Source organism: Anopheles funestus, chromosome 3RL, assembly GCF_943734845.2.
Source record: "Anopheles funestus chromosome 3RL, idAnoFuneDA-416_04, whole genome shotgun sequence".
Classification (NCBI taxonomy): domain Eukaryota; kingdom Metazoa; phylum Arthropoda; class Insecta; order Diptera; family Culicidae; genus Anopheles; species Anopheles funestus.
This window is the reverse complement of record NC_064599.1, coordinates 25,215,082-25,230,353: the sequence shown is the minus strand read 5'-3', so window position 1 is coordinate 25,230,353 and position 15,272 is coordinate 25,215,082. Positions and strand designations below refer to the sequence as shown.

Genomic DNA, 15,272 nt, shown 5'->3' with positions numbered 1-15,272 from the left:
CACTCCCTCGACTGTAGCTAATATTACATGATTAATGCCAATTTCTGAAGTGTAGTGTTTTGATAAAACAAAAGAATTTCAGTTTAAATGTTTTACAGAGTTCATCACAAGATACGTAACTGACTAAATGAATTATTTTCCAATTAATGATCAATGTTCTCATTGCCAGTTGAATGAACTAAGATTTTTAATTTTAATTTTATCGTAATTTCATGTTGTTGATTGTTGATTTGACAGTAGATTTGATTGAATACCCGTTTGTGTTCGTTAGTGAAAAATTTCAATTGCAAATTTCTCAGTGACGGTTTCGAAATTACAAAGCCTGGTACAGCTGGGTAACAAAAATCCTGTTCCTTTGCTTTTGTGTGATTGCCGGACCAGCATTCCCAATGTCCCGCATGCAGTATGTAAATGAGCGCAACAAAATAACTCGTTCCGTGAACCGACCGAATCACACCGTTTCCCACGATACGTAAATGCTCGGTCATCTCAAAAAAGGGATACCCAATGATACTGCCGGCCCATCAAATACACCAAAGGACGAACTCGAGATACCAAAACGAGAGAGACAGAGAGATAAAGAACAAAACTAGAAAGAAAAAAACATCACATCTTACGAAATCCAAGATGTCCCGAGTGGTCGAAAAGTAGCCAGTCCAGTTTTCCACCCCAGCCGATTTTTTTGATCGACTTTTCCGCGTCACCCATAAGACCGGTTTGGACAGATACTCCCCGGCTACCCTTCATTCCGGTGATTCCCTCCAGCGGGACAGTTTCATTCGACCATTCGACCAGACACTGGCAAAGGGGTGAATTCTACCGAACGGAAAGAAAATTTGATGGCCCGAAACTGGAAAGGTCATCAACGTATTTCTGTTACGATGGGCAAAAAAGGGGTTCAATTGGACTTGGGCCAAAAAATTACAATCCCAAATGCGTTTGTGAGGTTCTGAATAGCGGTAGGGATTAGATCGTCACGCGGAAACGAGGAAGACTTCGGGCAGTTAAGGACGTGATTTACAGCGAGGGAAGGTCGGGCGAGGAAAGTATAAACATTTGTTTTGATTTGATTATCAAATGCAATGCTCAATCGTGAGTTAATTTTTTAAACTCCTTGTGGTCTGCAAATAAAATGTGATCTTGTAAAAAAGCTGACAGCGATTCTTGAAATGAAAATGCAAAGTTGAATAATTTTACACTTTAAAAAATAAACAAAAAAGAAGTAAAACATAAGTAAAGTAAATAAAACACAGAATAATATAAAATAAATTTAAAATAAATAAAACACAGAAAAATATAAAATATTTTTATTTTTATTTATAATTCATGATGACGGCTTCTGCCGTATTGTCAGCCTCTGGAGCTGAAGCAGTACAATTATCACAAGGCATTTCCTCCTTGTATTTTACCTTATCCCGGGCATACTCGGTTGTGATAGTGCGTTTTGTGGTTATTGCTGTTGTTGATGGTATTGTTGTTGTGGGTTGATTTGTTCGAAGTCCTATTGCTTTTTGTGCGTATTAGAAAAATATAAAATAAATATAAAATAAATAAAACTACAAAATAAATAAAATTTGCAACTGAATGATTGAAAGAAAACAGATTAACCATTTGACATTTTAAAAGAAATATAAAATATTTGGAAAATAATAAAAAACAACAAGTCTTATTGTTAACCATCCTTTTCCGACTTGTTTTTTTTATTAATAAGGAAGTTTTTCGATATTTAAGTATGTGTTAAAACATAAATCTTTTTCTCGTCTTATATTTTATTATTTTTCAATTCTTTATCATTCTTTTCAACAACAAGTGATTAGTAAGTGTACTTGAACATAGTTTAAGTCTTCAAACTTGAGTTACATTTTTTTCTTCAACATCATCCTTTAAATCAATCTGACACCCGAACAGGACAATGTCCAAACCGGTTTATTTCCCACCAAGATAGCAGAGGAAAGTTTTCTCACATCAACCAAAGGGTCACTGTTGTTACGCCGTTCTGGTACGGACCAGAAGATGATATATTAAGATAAAACCCTCATGAATTCGCCAATCACTCCCAGCCTGCAGACAGCAAACCATTCCAAAACTTCCCAGGAACAGGCGACTTTTCCTTCCCGCGGCCTCGAGGTAAATCCCGATACGGGTCATCCCAAGCCGGTAGCGGAATCCCGCCAGCTGGTCCACCGAATGCGGGCTAGTGTGTGAACATTTGCTTCTGGACAACAATCCGACACATTACCGGTGGTCGCTATGATTTCGAAACCGGTTTGACCGGTCCTAGCACTGGCCCTTCACACGACATAACCCGATGCCAGGGAAAAAAAGGACCCTTGCGCATCACTGCGGATGACCAGAAGGACAGAAAGGATAACAGACAGACAGAGGCATCGGACAAATCGCTCGTGTAACCCCTTTTTCGCATCAACAGGTTCGTGTGTTCGAAGGGTTTACTGTTAGGGGTGAAGGGATGATGTGTTTCGCTTTGTGCCGGCAGCAATTGGCTCGAGAGCTCGGGTAAGGATTAACGAGCCAGCGAACGATCGTTGGTACGGGTCCGATGTCATTGCGTTCACATGCATTCGCAATCGGAAGAAGACGAGAAACGTGACGGAATTCGAGATCCTTTCGATGATGGTCATATGCATTTGCATGCTTACTGTATTGCGTTGGGCAGAAGGGTGAGTTTAATGAGCGAAAGCGTAGAACGTAATTCGTGCGGAATTTATGGGAGCAAAGATTATTGTTTGTTTTTGAGCCGTGATTGAGGAAATATCGTTCGTGATTTTTGGTTCGGTTTGTGGAAAGAATGCAATGACGGTTGCGTTTGGTTCATAGAAAAAATCATTACACGAAGTTGATAAAGACGAAAGTAATCGTATCATAACGAATGGTCTTAAAAGAAGAACAATTGAAATTAAAGACTAAGTTAATGCACCTCTAGATTTGAACAAAACATTAATCAAAAGAACCTAATTTAATCTTTCCTAATCCTAAATCCTAAAAAAGAAGAATTTAAATCTTTAAAAAATGATACAGTATATAGAATACAATATAAATGAGAATTTAATATGAAAACAAAAAAGATCATATAAGTTAAACTAAACAACTAACCATATACGCTAATGTGTAACTGAAAACTCGAAAATGAAGTTTAAATCAAACAAAAGAAAAACATTTCGAATCGTTTATATAGACCGTAACAACCATTAAATATCTGAATAACAGAAGTAAAACCGAAAGATTAATATTACAGCAAAAAAAAGAATAAAATAAAGTTGTTTTTTTCCGAAACAAAAAACATTTACACATATTTTACGAATAAAGAGCGAAATTAGTAAACAAATAGATACAATCAATAACAAAAAAGCAAATTTGATTAGCAGAGACATAAAATATAAAAATAATATCACAAAACTCTTGATTAGAAAAGTGTATAACTCAAAATTATTAATGTTTGATCACTTTTAGGAGCTGTTACACAAGTAAAACCAACACAACTGGCTATTTTTCTGTTGGGACTCGATGTGTGATCTTACTTTATTGTTATAGTATAGTTTTTTTACAATTATTTTAATATGTGTTCATCCTACATATTGAAGATGCAGTACAATAAATCAATTTCATACATTGTTAGTAAACGATCGCATTTTTTAAGCCTTATACGAATAATGTTGCTTGGTTAGGATTAGCATATTAATATTTAATTATTGGTTTGTATGTACCGTCTAAAATTTATCCCCTTTTTGCATGATTGTTCATTTCAATTTAGTTTTAAACTGGCTTCTTAATTTGTTCTTAATTTGTTTCATGGTTTCATAATTACATTCACACCCTTTAAATATATGATAGCTGTAGTGAAGTTACTTTAAAGATTATTGCACAAAGATCTCACGATCGCTAAGAAGCTAAATATTATGACATTTGGATATTCGCTCTTTCGCTTTTTGTTTAAACTTTTTTCGTTCGTGTGTTCGTGTCACGCATGTGATACACATCTGCGGGGGCACAGATATGTGTTCACCTGCTCTACGTTACGCACACGTTACGCATCGTTAGAAGGAACATTTAGCCGCTGCTTCTATTCTCCCGTGATCGAGTAGTTACCCGTGCGGGGAAGTAAAATGTCGTAACTGAAGGTGTTTTTTTGTTTTGTTTTGTCTTTTTTTTTGATAATACGAATGAAACGATTTATGCCTTTGATTGTTCATTTTGATTTGGACAAGGGCCTCTAAGTATGTGATTTATTGCATTAAACACACCGTATTGCGAATGTTGCCTTTCATTCGGCTCAATACACACAACTGTACTGGTTACTTATATTGGTTGAATTTAACATATGCGTTATCTAAAGTTTAGCGTACTTCTACACAATTTGCTGACTTTTCCGCCCCTCCCTCATGCTAACATTATGCCACAACACACACGCACACAAATACACTAATGACTTTAGACAGCAAGATGAACGGTGACGATAAGGATAAACTGCACAACTAGACTAGAGAGGGTACTGTATCATCATTGACGGGATACCACCAGGATATGTTAAAATCCTTTTTAATAAACACTTACACGAAGGTTTGAAACGTACGAACCGAGCGCTCGATCGTGTGGAGCAAAGGTTCAATCAGCACATCCTTACCGTACGGTCAGCGATACGCGACTAAAGGATGACCGACTGAAAAAGCATCCCGAGCCGACCATTCGGTATCAACAGCCCATTCGGATCGGGGGAATGGTCCAGCTTCAGCTGACCGATACGCTGTAGCAGCTGTTCGGGCGATGGTGGACGGCTGTTGCTCTCAAGCAACCAGGTCCGGCTGGACGTCCGTACACGTGTAGAGCGACGTTTCGAAAAATAGGGGTTGACCATTCGAAAAGGGAAGAAATTGGATGCAGTAAAACAGATTATTAAAAAGTGGACAATAGAAATAAAAAAAAAATCTTCTCTTTATAAAATGAGGGAAAAAAAGAGTTTCATAATTTTTAGTACAAAACTTACTCTGTTCTCCCCGGTTGCAGAGAAACCACCTTGAGTTTAACCGTTTTCCAATGTGGACAACCCATTCTGTTTGTATGAACAGAGATTTGAAGAAGAAAAAGACAGCAAAACTTCTTCTTTTTAGAATAATAAATTGAGGTTTAAAAAAAAAGAATTGTCCGTTAGAATTTTTAACGGACTTTACGATTACCTTTGTCTATGTAAAAAATCCTTAACTTGAGCGGCTCGTGTTTTTTCTCTCTCCTTTCTATCCAATGGACACAAATGGGCGCGTCACGACCACACACAAAAAAATCGGGTACAAAATTTCCACCCAACTGTAAAGGAAGCACACGTCCGTTAACGGTTGAAATCTTTGCATAAATAAAACCTGCCAAAAACGTTACGCCGATTCTAGGGGCGCCACATCGTGGAAAATCCTTTTCACATCTTACAAAAACGGACACACACACACGCACAGAGCGCCACCCTGCTAAAAACGACCAACGGTCGGCACATTGTATATTGGCTGCTTGCACACACCGAGTACATGAACTTTTCGCGCGTTCGTGCGTTAAAAACTTAGCAGCAGGAGTATTCTCACCCGGTTTAGAAGCATAAACAAAAAAAATAAAAGGAAAACAGAAAAGAACAGAGCCCTTTCTGAACGTAAGCCAACACCGACCTGAGTGCGATAGAGAAAGTGCAAAAGCCTTTTCTCCCGGCCCGTCTTGAAGAAGCCGAAAAATGTGAGTCGAAAAATTTCAAAGAAATAAGTGCGCGAAGATACAACGCCCGAGGAGACGCCTGGTACTGGGTACGCTTGGGGGGGTGGGTTGTTTTCTTATCCTTCGTTCGGGTAATGGCAACGGATACGTTCGGTTCGTTTCGTTTAGGGGAGCGCATTATGTACCCCAATATTGGTGGAAAAGTGCGCGAAAGAAACTAAGAAAAGTTTCCTCGCACACAAACGCACCCGCACGCAAACACACACACGTGTTCGAGATACGGTGTGATTCTGGAATTTTATAGTCGCTAGTTAACGTTTACAAAACTTGCATGATTTTAGAAGAAACTTTTCAATTCCAAAAACTATTTAAAAATATCTAATATTTGTTTTTAGATATATTTAAAAAAAATTAAAGAATTATTCCGATCATGTAACGGTTTCTTTAAAATTTTTAAATTAAAAAAGAAAAATCATTCACAAAGCAAGCCGTTTCCTTCATTTTCTTCCCGCGCTATACATATACAGGCAGGACCTTCTTGGATGTGTGCATTTTTTTTCCTTTTGTATTCTTCATCCTTTTTCTCTCTCACCTCGATAGGACAAAATAAAATGCCGCGATTGGATGTACCGCAACCCAATACGCACGCAAACGCAAAACGTCGCGATACCGCACCGAGCGCAGGGTGAAAAATTCGCGTTCACCATTACAACGCCATCTCGCTTGCAACTTCTTGTCCCATCCAACAAAATGTGTGCTTCTTATAAAGGAAAAAGAAACTATACTACACGCGATAGACAGAGAAACAACGATGAAAGAATATAAACGTTCATACATACACGACACACACATCGAAAAAAAAAATCCTCCCCATCTAAAGGAGGCTTCTTTCTCGCGCAAAAGAAATTATATTTAAGAATTTAAAAAGAAACGAACACACACAGAGAGGACACGCGTGAAACTCGCGATGCCGAAGCAGTGAAAAACTTCGGATATCCGAAGAAAAATCCCCGCGAGTCGCGCTACACGCGCAGCCTCCAGGACAGCTTGGCCGCTTTTTCGTGCGGCGTAAGAAAACAGGCGGAGCTAGCAAAGGCTTTAGTACAAGAAGCTAAAGAAAGGATATCCTTGCCGGGTTGGTAAGGATATCAAGAATGCGAAACACGTGTCACTGGTTCGTGCCCGAAGACGATATGATGCGATCGGGGAAGATTTCTTCGGCTCACGGGTTTTTAGTACAGAGCGTTCCGTTTTTTTAGTACAAACCAAACTCTCATCCCGGACAGGGTGGCGGTGGTAGCGCAAGTGTGTCTTCGGGTTTTCTCGTTGCCGTAAGTAAGTGTGTTGGCCGTTTTTTCATCCCGCTTCACGCACCGGGAACACGGTTGTAATGGGACGGTTCCTCCTTTTTACACCTTTTACGCAAACGGTTCAGAGAACGGGTGCTTTCTTAACCGCTTCCTGGGACACTTCGTACCCCTTTTTCTGGTTGTCCTCGTCTACTTTTGCAATGGGACCGTTATAGCGGGGAACTGTGTACATAAGCCACTACCCTATCCAGCGAAAGTGGGACTTTTAAATTTTAAAAGGATTTTCTCGCGACCTCTCCGGTTGGTGGGTCTTCACATTCGCGCGCTCCTGCTCAAGCATACGCACACTTCCCATTCAGCCTCGAATGCGTGAGCATTTTAAAAGGATCTCGCTGCTTTCCTGTGTGTGTGTGTGTCGGTGGACTTTCGGTGAAAGTCATGGTTTGATAAAAATTTAAATCACCCCGAGGTTTTTGGTTGGAACGGTTCCGTACCCTTATTCCCCGCTTCGTGCCTTTTTACCCGATCAGCCGTCATCGAAAACCGGTAACGCGGACTGCTGAAGGAATGCACGTTCCAGTCTGGTACGAGATTTACTCAAGTCAGCATAACTTCGTACGGTTGACGGTACACGTAACGATCGTGTCTGGTACCACTTTGTGGTTGTCTTCTGCAACACGTGGTTACCCCCGAGGTGGCGATTGATGACTTCCGGTTTATCCACCCGCTGCATAATCACGGCTTGTGTGTGTGTGTGTGAGTATATGTGATTCTGGAGCACCCTTCGGTTTAACGGACACAGCAAGGAGTGGATTAGCCGAGCTTCGTTCGTTTGTTCGTCCTTACCCCGAGTAAGCACATTCCGTGTGTGTGTGTGTGTGCATGTGTCCAGTGTGTCCGGCCGTTGACTGTGTTAGTGTTAAATCCCGATGCGAACGATTTAAAAGTGTGTGAAGTGAAAGTGGTCACTCTCGGTCAGATCAATCACTACCCGGACCGGGTCGAGGTCGAGGTCAGTGTCTGGACCGTACCGAGCCTCTACTGTAGTTTGTTTTTGGATCCGTCTCCACAACAGAACAAACTTTCACGTCGCATCACACGTTAAAGGGTTGTGCCTTTTAAACCTGGTGCAGTGGCATACAGTGACAGGTAAGAACAGTTGTTAAGAAAACGTTACGCTTATAGGTATAGTGCCGTCGATCATTCTCCAAATGGAGTTTGTTTGCTGTTTTGTGATGTTTTATGGTGATTGGAATCATATTATGTGTTATCTGGTTGTTTTCTTGTGATTTTAGAACATTTTTTTGTTTTATATTTGATGTTCTAATCGTTTAATATTTTTTGCCCTTTTTTGTAAATTTAATTACACAGTTCCGGTGTTTGTTTATGTTTCTCTCTCCCTGTTTTCTGGTACATTGAATTGTACTGTTTTCGTATGTTATTATATTTGTACAGCAGTAATGAATTTTCTTTTCTGTATTAAGTTTTTGTACATTTAATTAGAATGTTTCTAAAGTTGTTCCCTTTTTCTATATTTATAGTTAAATTGTTTGTTTGATTTTGTTTCGATTTTTTCCTTTTTGTGCGTAAAATTAAAACATTTCTATAATTTTTCTTCTTTGTACATTTCGATACACTGTATTCATGTTTGATTATGTTTTGTTCCGCAGTTTGTATTATTATTACATTTATTTAGACTGTTTCCATACTTCTTTCTTTATTTGTACACTTAATTAAGCTGCTTCCATCATTGATTATGTTGCGTTCTATTGTTTTGAGTTATCTTTTTTTAAATTTTTATACAATTATTTTAAAAAAATTCATGTTTGATTCTGTTTTACTTTGTAATTTAAAATTTTCATTAGAACATTTGTTTTTCGGTTTCAATTTCAATTTGTTGCTCTACAAATGTTTACTTAACTTCGAAAACAAACATTAGATTACTTTTATGAAACATTTTGCATAAATGTTCAATATTTTACATCTTACTATCAAGGTAAATAAGATTTTTTTTACATCAGATCTATTTGTCAAGAGCAGTATCACATCCGTCAGTATCACGAGTTAGTGGTTTTTATACAGCGAAATAATCTTTCTAATTCTTACCCTTTTCTAACAGGGGCAACAATTCTAATTGAGCAAATACCGGGTGTTTTCGTATACTTTCTGTTTACAAGGATAGGGGTTGCGCTTAAGTGGAAGTCTCTAATAAGTTCTTTCGCTGTCCATCTCTCAATACAAATCAAAAGTTGACGAAGCAGAAGAATTCAATACAAAAAACACACACACATAAAATGAAACAAAAATAGCTTGTTGTTTGTTTTTTTTTGTTGCTTTGCATTTTTATCTCCAATTACAATAATAACATAGCCAAATTAGGTTTATACAAAATAAATACAAATAACAAACACAGTCCACATCGCAATACATAAACACTTAGGTAAATGTATTGCGAAATAAAGTCTGTTTTTTTAAGTTGAACTGAACTGATTGTCATGCTGGAATGGTTGTTTTAAGCTTTCCTTTCCATCTTAAATTATGTTTCATTTTGTTTTATTTGCTTGCTGATCGTTGTTCTGTATACTGTTTTGCATGTTGTTTTACTTAATGGAACTGATTTCGTCGTTTACAAATGATCAAATCAAAACAATGCAAACAATAATTGACTCACAGTAAGGAGCGCCGAAAGTGATGCAGAAGAAAACACCCGAAAAAGTCCAGATTTGCATGGAAAAGTGGTCCTTTGGGGGGCATTCTTTCCATGCAAATCTGGCCCATCGATATTCATCTTCAGCGCTTTCAGCTGTCACTTGCAGCCTTTTTTTTTGCTGTATTTTTTTGTTTTGCTAAACTTTTCAAATTCTTCTGTACTTCACCGAAAATAAAACAGAAAATAAAACGTCTTACACTCTATGGCTGCTGTCGCCTAGCGGTTCGGGTGTGGCCGGTTTTCCCAGCAGTTTCCGCGGGAAAAGCATCCACCCCGAACCGAGCTGCACTAGATTATCGTCGATTCGATTTCGTTCACTTCTGGTGTTTTGTTTTGAGGGAGGTTTTGGTTTGCTTCTTGTTCATTCGTCTTTAGTATTTTGGTATCAGTTGCTCTTCGATTGATCGATCAATTGTGTCGTTGGTTCTGGCTTTTTTTAGGTTGGTTTGTTGTTGTATCGTGACTGCGCAGTCTTTCGTTAGAACCATTGCATGACAGTTAATTAATCGATGAATCAAATTCGTTGTCATTTAATAATCGTTCCGTTACTTTGCTTGTTGCTTCTTTTTTTGTGGAGGCTTACTATTATCGCTCCTCGTTTTTTTTCTAGTGTTTTTTCTCTCTCTTTTATATCGTTACACGTTAATAGGGAGCACTTAGGGTAGGTTGTTCCTTCGCTTGGTTGATTTTTTTTTGTCAGTTTTACATCGCGCTCTGTCTCTGTTGGCGCACTGGGTGATTAATTTAAATAGCATCATAGTATTATCACATGGGCATTGTTACGTGGCTCAGGTATGTTTCGCTGCTGGAGTTCCCTAGCTAACCCTGGACAGGTCCCTGGTGGCAGAATTTGTTTCCTTCAAGCCCTATACACGCACACTGCGATGCGGTCTCTTGGGAGCTAACAGGGTTGGGGCAGCAAAAGGGACACGGGTGTTCCACGGGTGCGGGAAGCATTAGCAATTTGTCTAGAAATTGCTTGAAAGTTTGCTCAGCTCAGGATGGTTGGTGATGAAGAAGGGTACCGCGATCGGTAATGCCCTCATTGGCGAAGGTGGTGATAAGCGCCTGTATAACCCGCGGGCCGCTTTATTCCGGCTCGTTCATCCGCAGGCGAGCAAAGTCCTCGAACACGATATTATCGTCATCGTCGGCGTAGTGCGAGTTTTCGTAACGGTGACGCTCTATCGACTTCATCTTCTTGAGCGCATTCACTCGTTCTCGTTCCACGGTTCCTGTGGAAAATGGTTGGAGTTAATTGTACGCTTTTTCAGAACACAACCCCTACGTCACTTACCAGGTGCTGGGTTCATCAGCTTGAACGGTACGTCCGTCTGGAGTTCACCGCCGAGCGTGCCACAGTTAAGCTTGACGCGCAGCGAGTACGAGATGACAATACCCATCGCATCCGAGGGACATTTGCCTTCGCCGATCAGTGTGGACGAGGCGAGATTCACGTCATCATCCTTCAGATGTCCGTCGAGTGCAATTCCCCTGCGGTCCTTGTTGCTCGAGGCAAGCGGTACCAGGAAGAAGGATTTCGTGAAGCTGGCCCCGGGTGTGATCGGACAACCTTCGCGCGTTTCCAGCGAAGCAATGTGCTTGCTGAACTGCGCATTCACCATCGTGACCTGGAAGGAAGCACAGTGGATTAAAGAAACCGTTGGGAACTTCGTCTGCTCACCGGCTTACCTCGCAATGCTGCACCACGAAGCACTTGATGCTCTTGACAGTCTTGCGCGAGTTGTTCGTCACGACGATGTTGGCGGCGAGCTTCTCACCGTGGTAGTAGATCTCCCGATCGAGCGTTACCTCCAGGTTAATCTTGCCCTGCGAGAACGTGAAGCCCTTGCTGACGAGCGACGAAGGTAGACGGCGGCCACGGGTAGCGGGTGCGTACTGCAGCTTCTTGATCGTAAGCGTGACGGCACTGCGCTTGTGGCCCTTATCGCTTTCATCCTCACCGACGAACGCCTTGATCGCGTACTCGACACCGAGCGGTTTGCCCTGGTCGTCCTCACCGGCCTGGAGCGTTACCGAGCTCGGTGCCATGCTCGGGAAGTGGAAGGTGAACGGGAATGCGTTCGCGCCCAGCTTCTTCACCAGCCGCTCCTGCATCGGCGTCATCTCCATGTTGGCGTTCTCCATCGGGTAGATCTGGTCCTTCGCTAGCACCATCTCCTTGGAGAACTTCACCCCCATCACCTCATCCTCTTCGCGACCATAGCGATAGGTGGTAATGAGCTGTGGAGGAAAACAAACGGTTCCATATTAGCCAAGAAAGACACACTTTATGAGAACGTCGATCGTGAGAAAAGTGGTTAATTCTTCAACGTTTCAAACACTCAATAAATATCACACATCAACGTTAGTGTTAATCTCCTATCAGTAGTTATTCCTGTCACATTTGGCGTTTTAAAAGACATTGGAAAAGGGGAAGTTACATGACTAAGTGCCTCAGTGGTGAGTCTAAGTACACCTAGACCCGAGGATCAAAACTCATATAGACACGACATCTTATTGAGAAGATTTGACTATTTATAATGCCCTCTCACATCGTCGATGGACAGCCACAAAAGAACACACTCGGCTTAAAGAATTTCCACAGTTCCAACGGTTTATATCCACGTGTGACACTTGTTATTGCAACCTTTTCTGTTCTCACACTTTTATGACGTGTTTTCCCATTCAACTTCATCAATTCCTCATTAAATTCTCCAAATTCACAATTCACACAAAAAAATTCACCAACCTGCCCGAAGATCTTGCGACCTCGCAGGTACTCCTGATCCAGCACGATAACGCCATCGATCGGGTCACAGTAGTCGGTGTGGTCGATGAAGTCACGCTTGCCGAGATAGACGGTCAGTTTGCCATTCGGTGCCGATTTTTTGAATACTTTCACTGCGACAACCATCACTGTTAGCTACCAAGTGGACAATAAACCTGCTTCACAAAGCTTCTGCTTCTAATTCACGGGTGGATTCACGGATCAAACGGTGCTTTGATGGTGTTTTCAACTACTTCACTTTCACGGAATCGAGATGTAGAATCGAAAATTCGTCTCGGTCTCGGTTGTATTCTTGCGTTTTGCTTCGCAACAAAAAACTCTGTTCACTGTATTTGGGTATTTGGTTTGAAAGAACAACCAGAAGTGCGAACGTTTGGGTAGCTGGTGGACGGTTTTATACCTTCCCGGATGGTATGGACAACACCGAAAAGGTTTCCCGACGTGCTGCCCATTTGTTCCTCCCTATTGGCGGTATCGATCGACTCCATCCGACCATTAACTGAATTAGGCTCGAACTATGACGAAGCTGTTGCTGTATGCCTTCGAATGGGGGCTATGGTTGCCACCTAATTCTTGTCTTTTCTTTTTTATTTTCATGTTTTCCAGCCTTCCTTGTTGCTCTTCAGGGTGTAGTTCAGGGTGTGTTATACACGCGCAGAGCGGCGAAATTACGATGCAACGGTTAGCACATCGCTAGAACACGGTAATCTTATTTGATGCCAGTTCCGTAAAAAACATAGCCGTGACGTCACGCGCTCGGTGCGTGTGTAGGTCACGTTTGGCGGCTGTGGCCATCGCAAAAGGGCAATCATAAAGAATTACATTGGGAGTACAAAACTGCACCAAATCGTTGAAGCTGTGAGATTCATTTTGAACCCATTGTGTTACGCATTGCATACTTTCAGGAGCTTAGCTTTTTTATGCAAGATTCAATTTTTTCCTCCGATGACTAATGTTTTGCATAACGACGCATTGAGCAACAGCTTTTTTTTCACCAATTTAAATGGTAATAGTTTGTAAGGCTTCATGCACCACGGAATGATATCTATTCACGTTGCTTTGGCCAACATTTTCCGAGCATAGTTCACGATTCTATTAGCATAGCCCCAAAAAGGTAACCTCGATGGATGTTTGCCAATAAATTCATCCTGTAGTCCGATGTTGCCAGCCCGGCTCGAATGTCAAGGTTGGTTTGTTGAGCGACCGGACCACCGGTTCCGCACGATCGGAGGGTGTGGATCAAAGAATCCGGTGAAACCTTGATAGTATTCGCGGAACGCATGTACTAGTTCTGATTAAATAACACTACCAGACGGCACTGTAATTGGACGAATTGTTGGAAGTAAAAAGCAAAAAAAAAAAACAAAAACATTCAAACAGACAATCCAGATAAAGACAGCTTAATGTAAGCAGGTAGGATTAAGGATAGCCAAAGAGAAATTATGTAAAAAGCGAATGGTATTTTTGTAGTCAAAAAAACGGGGTAAATTAATACGAATAAGTGGCATGTAGTTCGGCAGTCTTAGAGGCAAACCATGGATTTGGACATGAATTTACGAGTTGTAAAATGAAATTAAACAAAATTCGTCCTTTTGATTTTGTAGTGAATGCTGCTGATTTTTTTTAAATTATTTCAAGTTGTAATTCGTGTTGTTAAAAAAGTAAGAAAAAAAGTTTTATAAATACAAAATTTGTCATAAAATCTAAAAACTAAGATAGAATTATTAAAGAACATTAAAGTGAATTTAATATTAACATAAATTACAAAAAACTCAAGACATATGTATTATAATTAAAAAAACATATTAAAAAAAGGAATAAATTGAATAGAATAGAAAAGAAATCGAATGTAAATTTTCAGTTATTTAAAAAAAACAAAGAAACAATATACATAATAGGAAGCTATTCATCCACGTTATGAAATTCTTCCAATTTCTACACTACATTCAGACATGTATAAAACCCAATGCCAAAGCAGTAAAAACTGCACCTCTTAAACAACGGCCCGCAAATGTATGTAAAAGAAATAATCTTTTCATCATGCTATTGTGGCTATTCGGCCGCTTTTTTCCTTCACTTCCTACCACTCCTGAATGCTCCCATCTGCTTGAAGTTCTGCTTAAAGTCTAGCGCATCCGATGATTCCAGCAATGGAAGAAAATCGATAACAAGTTGCAGAAATTGTACAGGCCTCGAGTTGTTGTGCTCTTTTTTTTTTGTTTGTTTTGTTCACCTCCAAACGCACCAACTGACCAACACGGTCAGTACGCAAGGACATTCGATGCATCTGTGGTGAATATGATTGTTCAGGATTATGCGTATTATGGATGCTTTAAAGGTAAACGGTGCACATGTAGTAATGTGCATCTTTCCTTCCCCATTTTGCCGGGTTCCATCTTTTGTCCACCTGGCACCGGCATTTCCCGGCATTGTTGCATCCCATATTGGTTGCGGTTTTGTGTGATTTTGCTTCTCGTTCTTTTAAACACCAATCACCTGCCCACCGTTGAACTTCGCAGTACAGTTTGCCACCTCGAAGAAGTTCAGTTTGGCAACGTTGCCAACTTCCGGCAAAGGCATTCCATACCTACACACACACACACGCACGCACATACAGCAGGGAAGAAATTCACCACCCCGTCGAAGATGCATTTCGCAGCCTAAGGGTGGTGACTATTGGCATGGAAGGAGGATCTTACATTAAATCCCACCACCACCACCACCACCCGTTCTGTCTCCCCCAGAAACTGTTGGG

General features: G+C 40.5%; 1 protein-coding gene across 1 annotated transcript; it reads right to left on the bottom strand.

Moving 5' to 3' along the window:
• Positions 1–10,171: 10,171 nt before the first annotated feature.
• On the bottom strand, positions 10,172–12,912 carry LOC125768798 (arrestin homolog). Its single transcript, XM_049436917.1, has 4 exons — positions 12,479–12,912; positions 11,419–11,970; positions 11,024–11,357; positions 10,172–10,961 (listed from the first exon to the last, which is right to left on the bottom strand). Exons 1-4 carry the CDS (start codon positions 12,641–12,643, stop codon positions 10,816–10,818), a joined length of 1,197 nt encoding a protein of 398 aa, XP_049292874.1. The 5' UTR covers positions 12,644–12,912; the 3' UTR covers positions 10,172–10,815.
• Positions 12,913–15,272: the final 2,360 nt, after the last annotated feature.

Coding starts and splice junctions, on each gene's coding strand:
- LOC125768798 (XM_049436917.1), bottom strand. CDS start 12,643: ATGGTTGTCGCAGTGAAAGTATTCAAAAAATCGGCACCGAATGGCAAA. Junction 11,358..11,418: donor TCGTGGTGCAGCATTGCGAG/GTAAGCCGGTGA, acceptor GCTTCCTTCCAG/GTCACGATGGTGAATGCGCA. Junction 10,962..11,023: donor GCTGATGAACCCAGCACCTG/GTAAGTGACGTA, acceptor CATTTTCCACAG/GAACCGTGGAACGAGAACGA.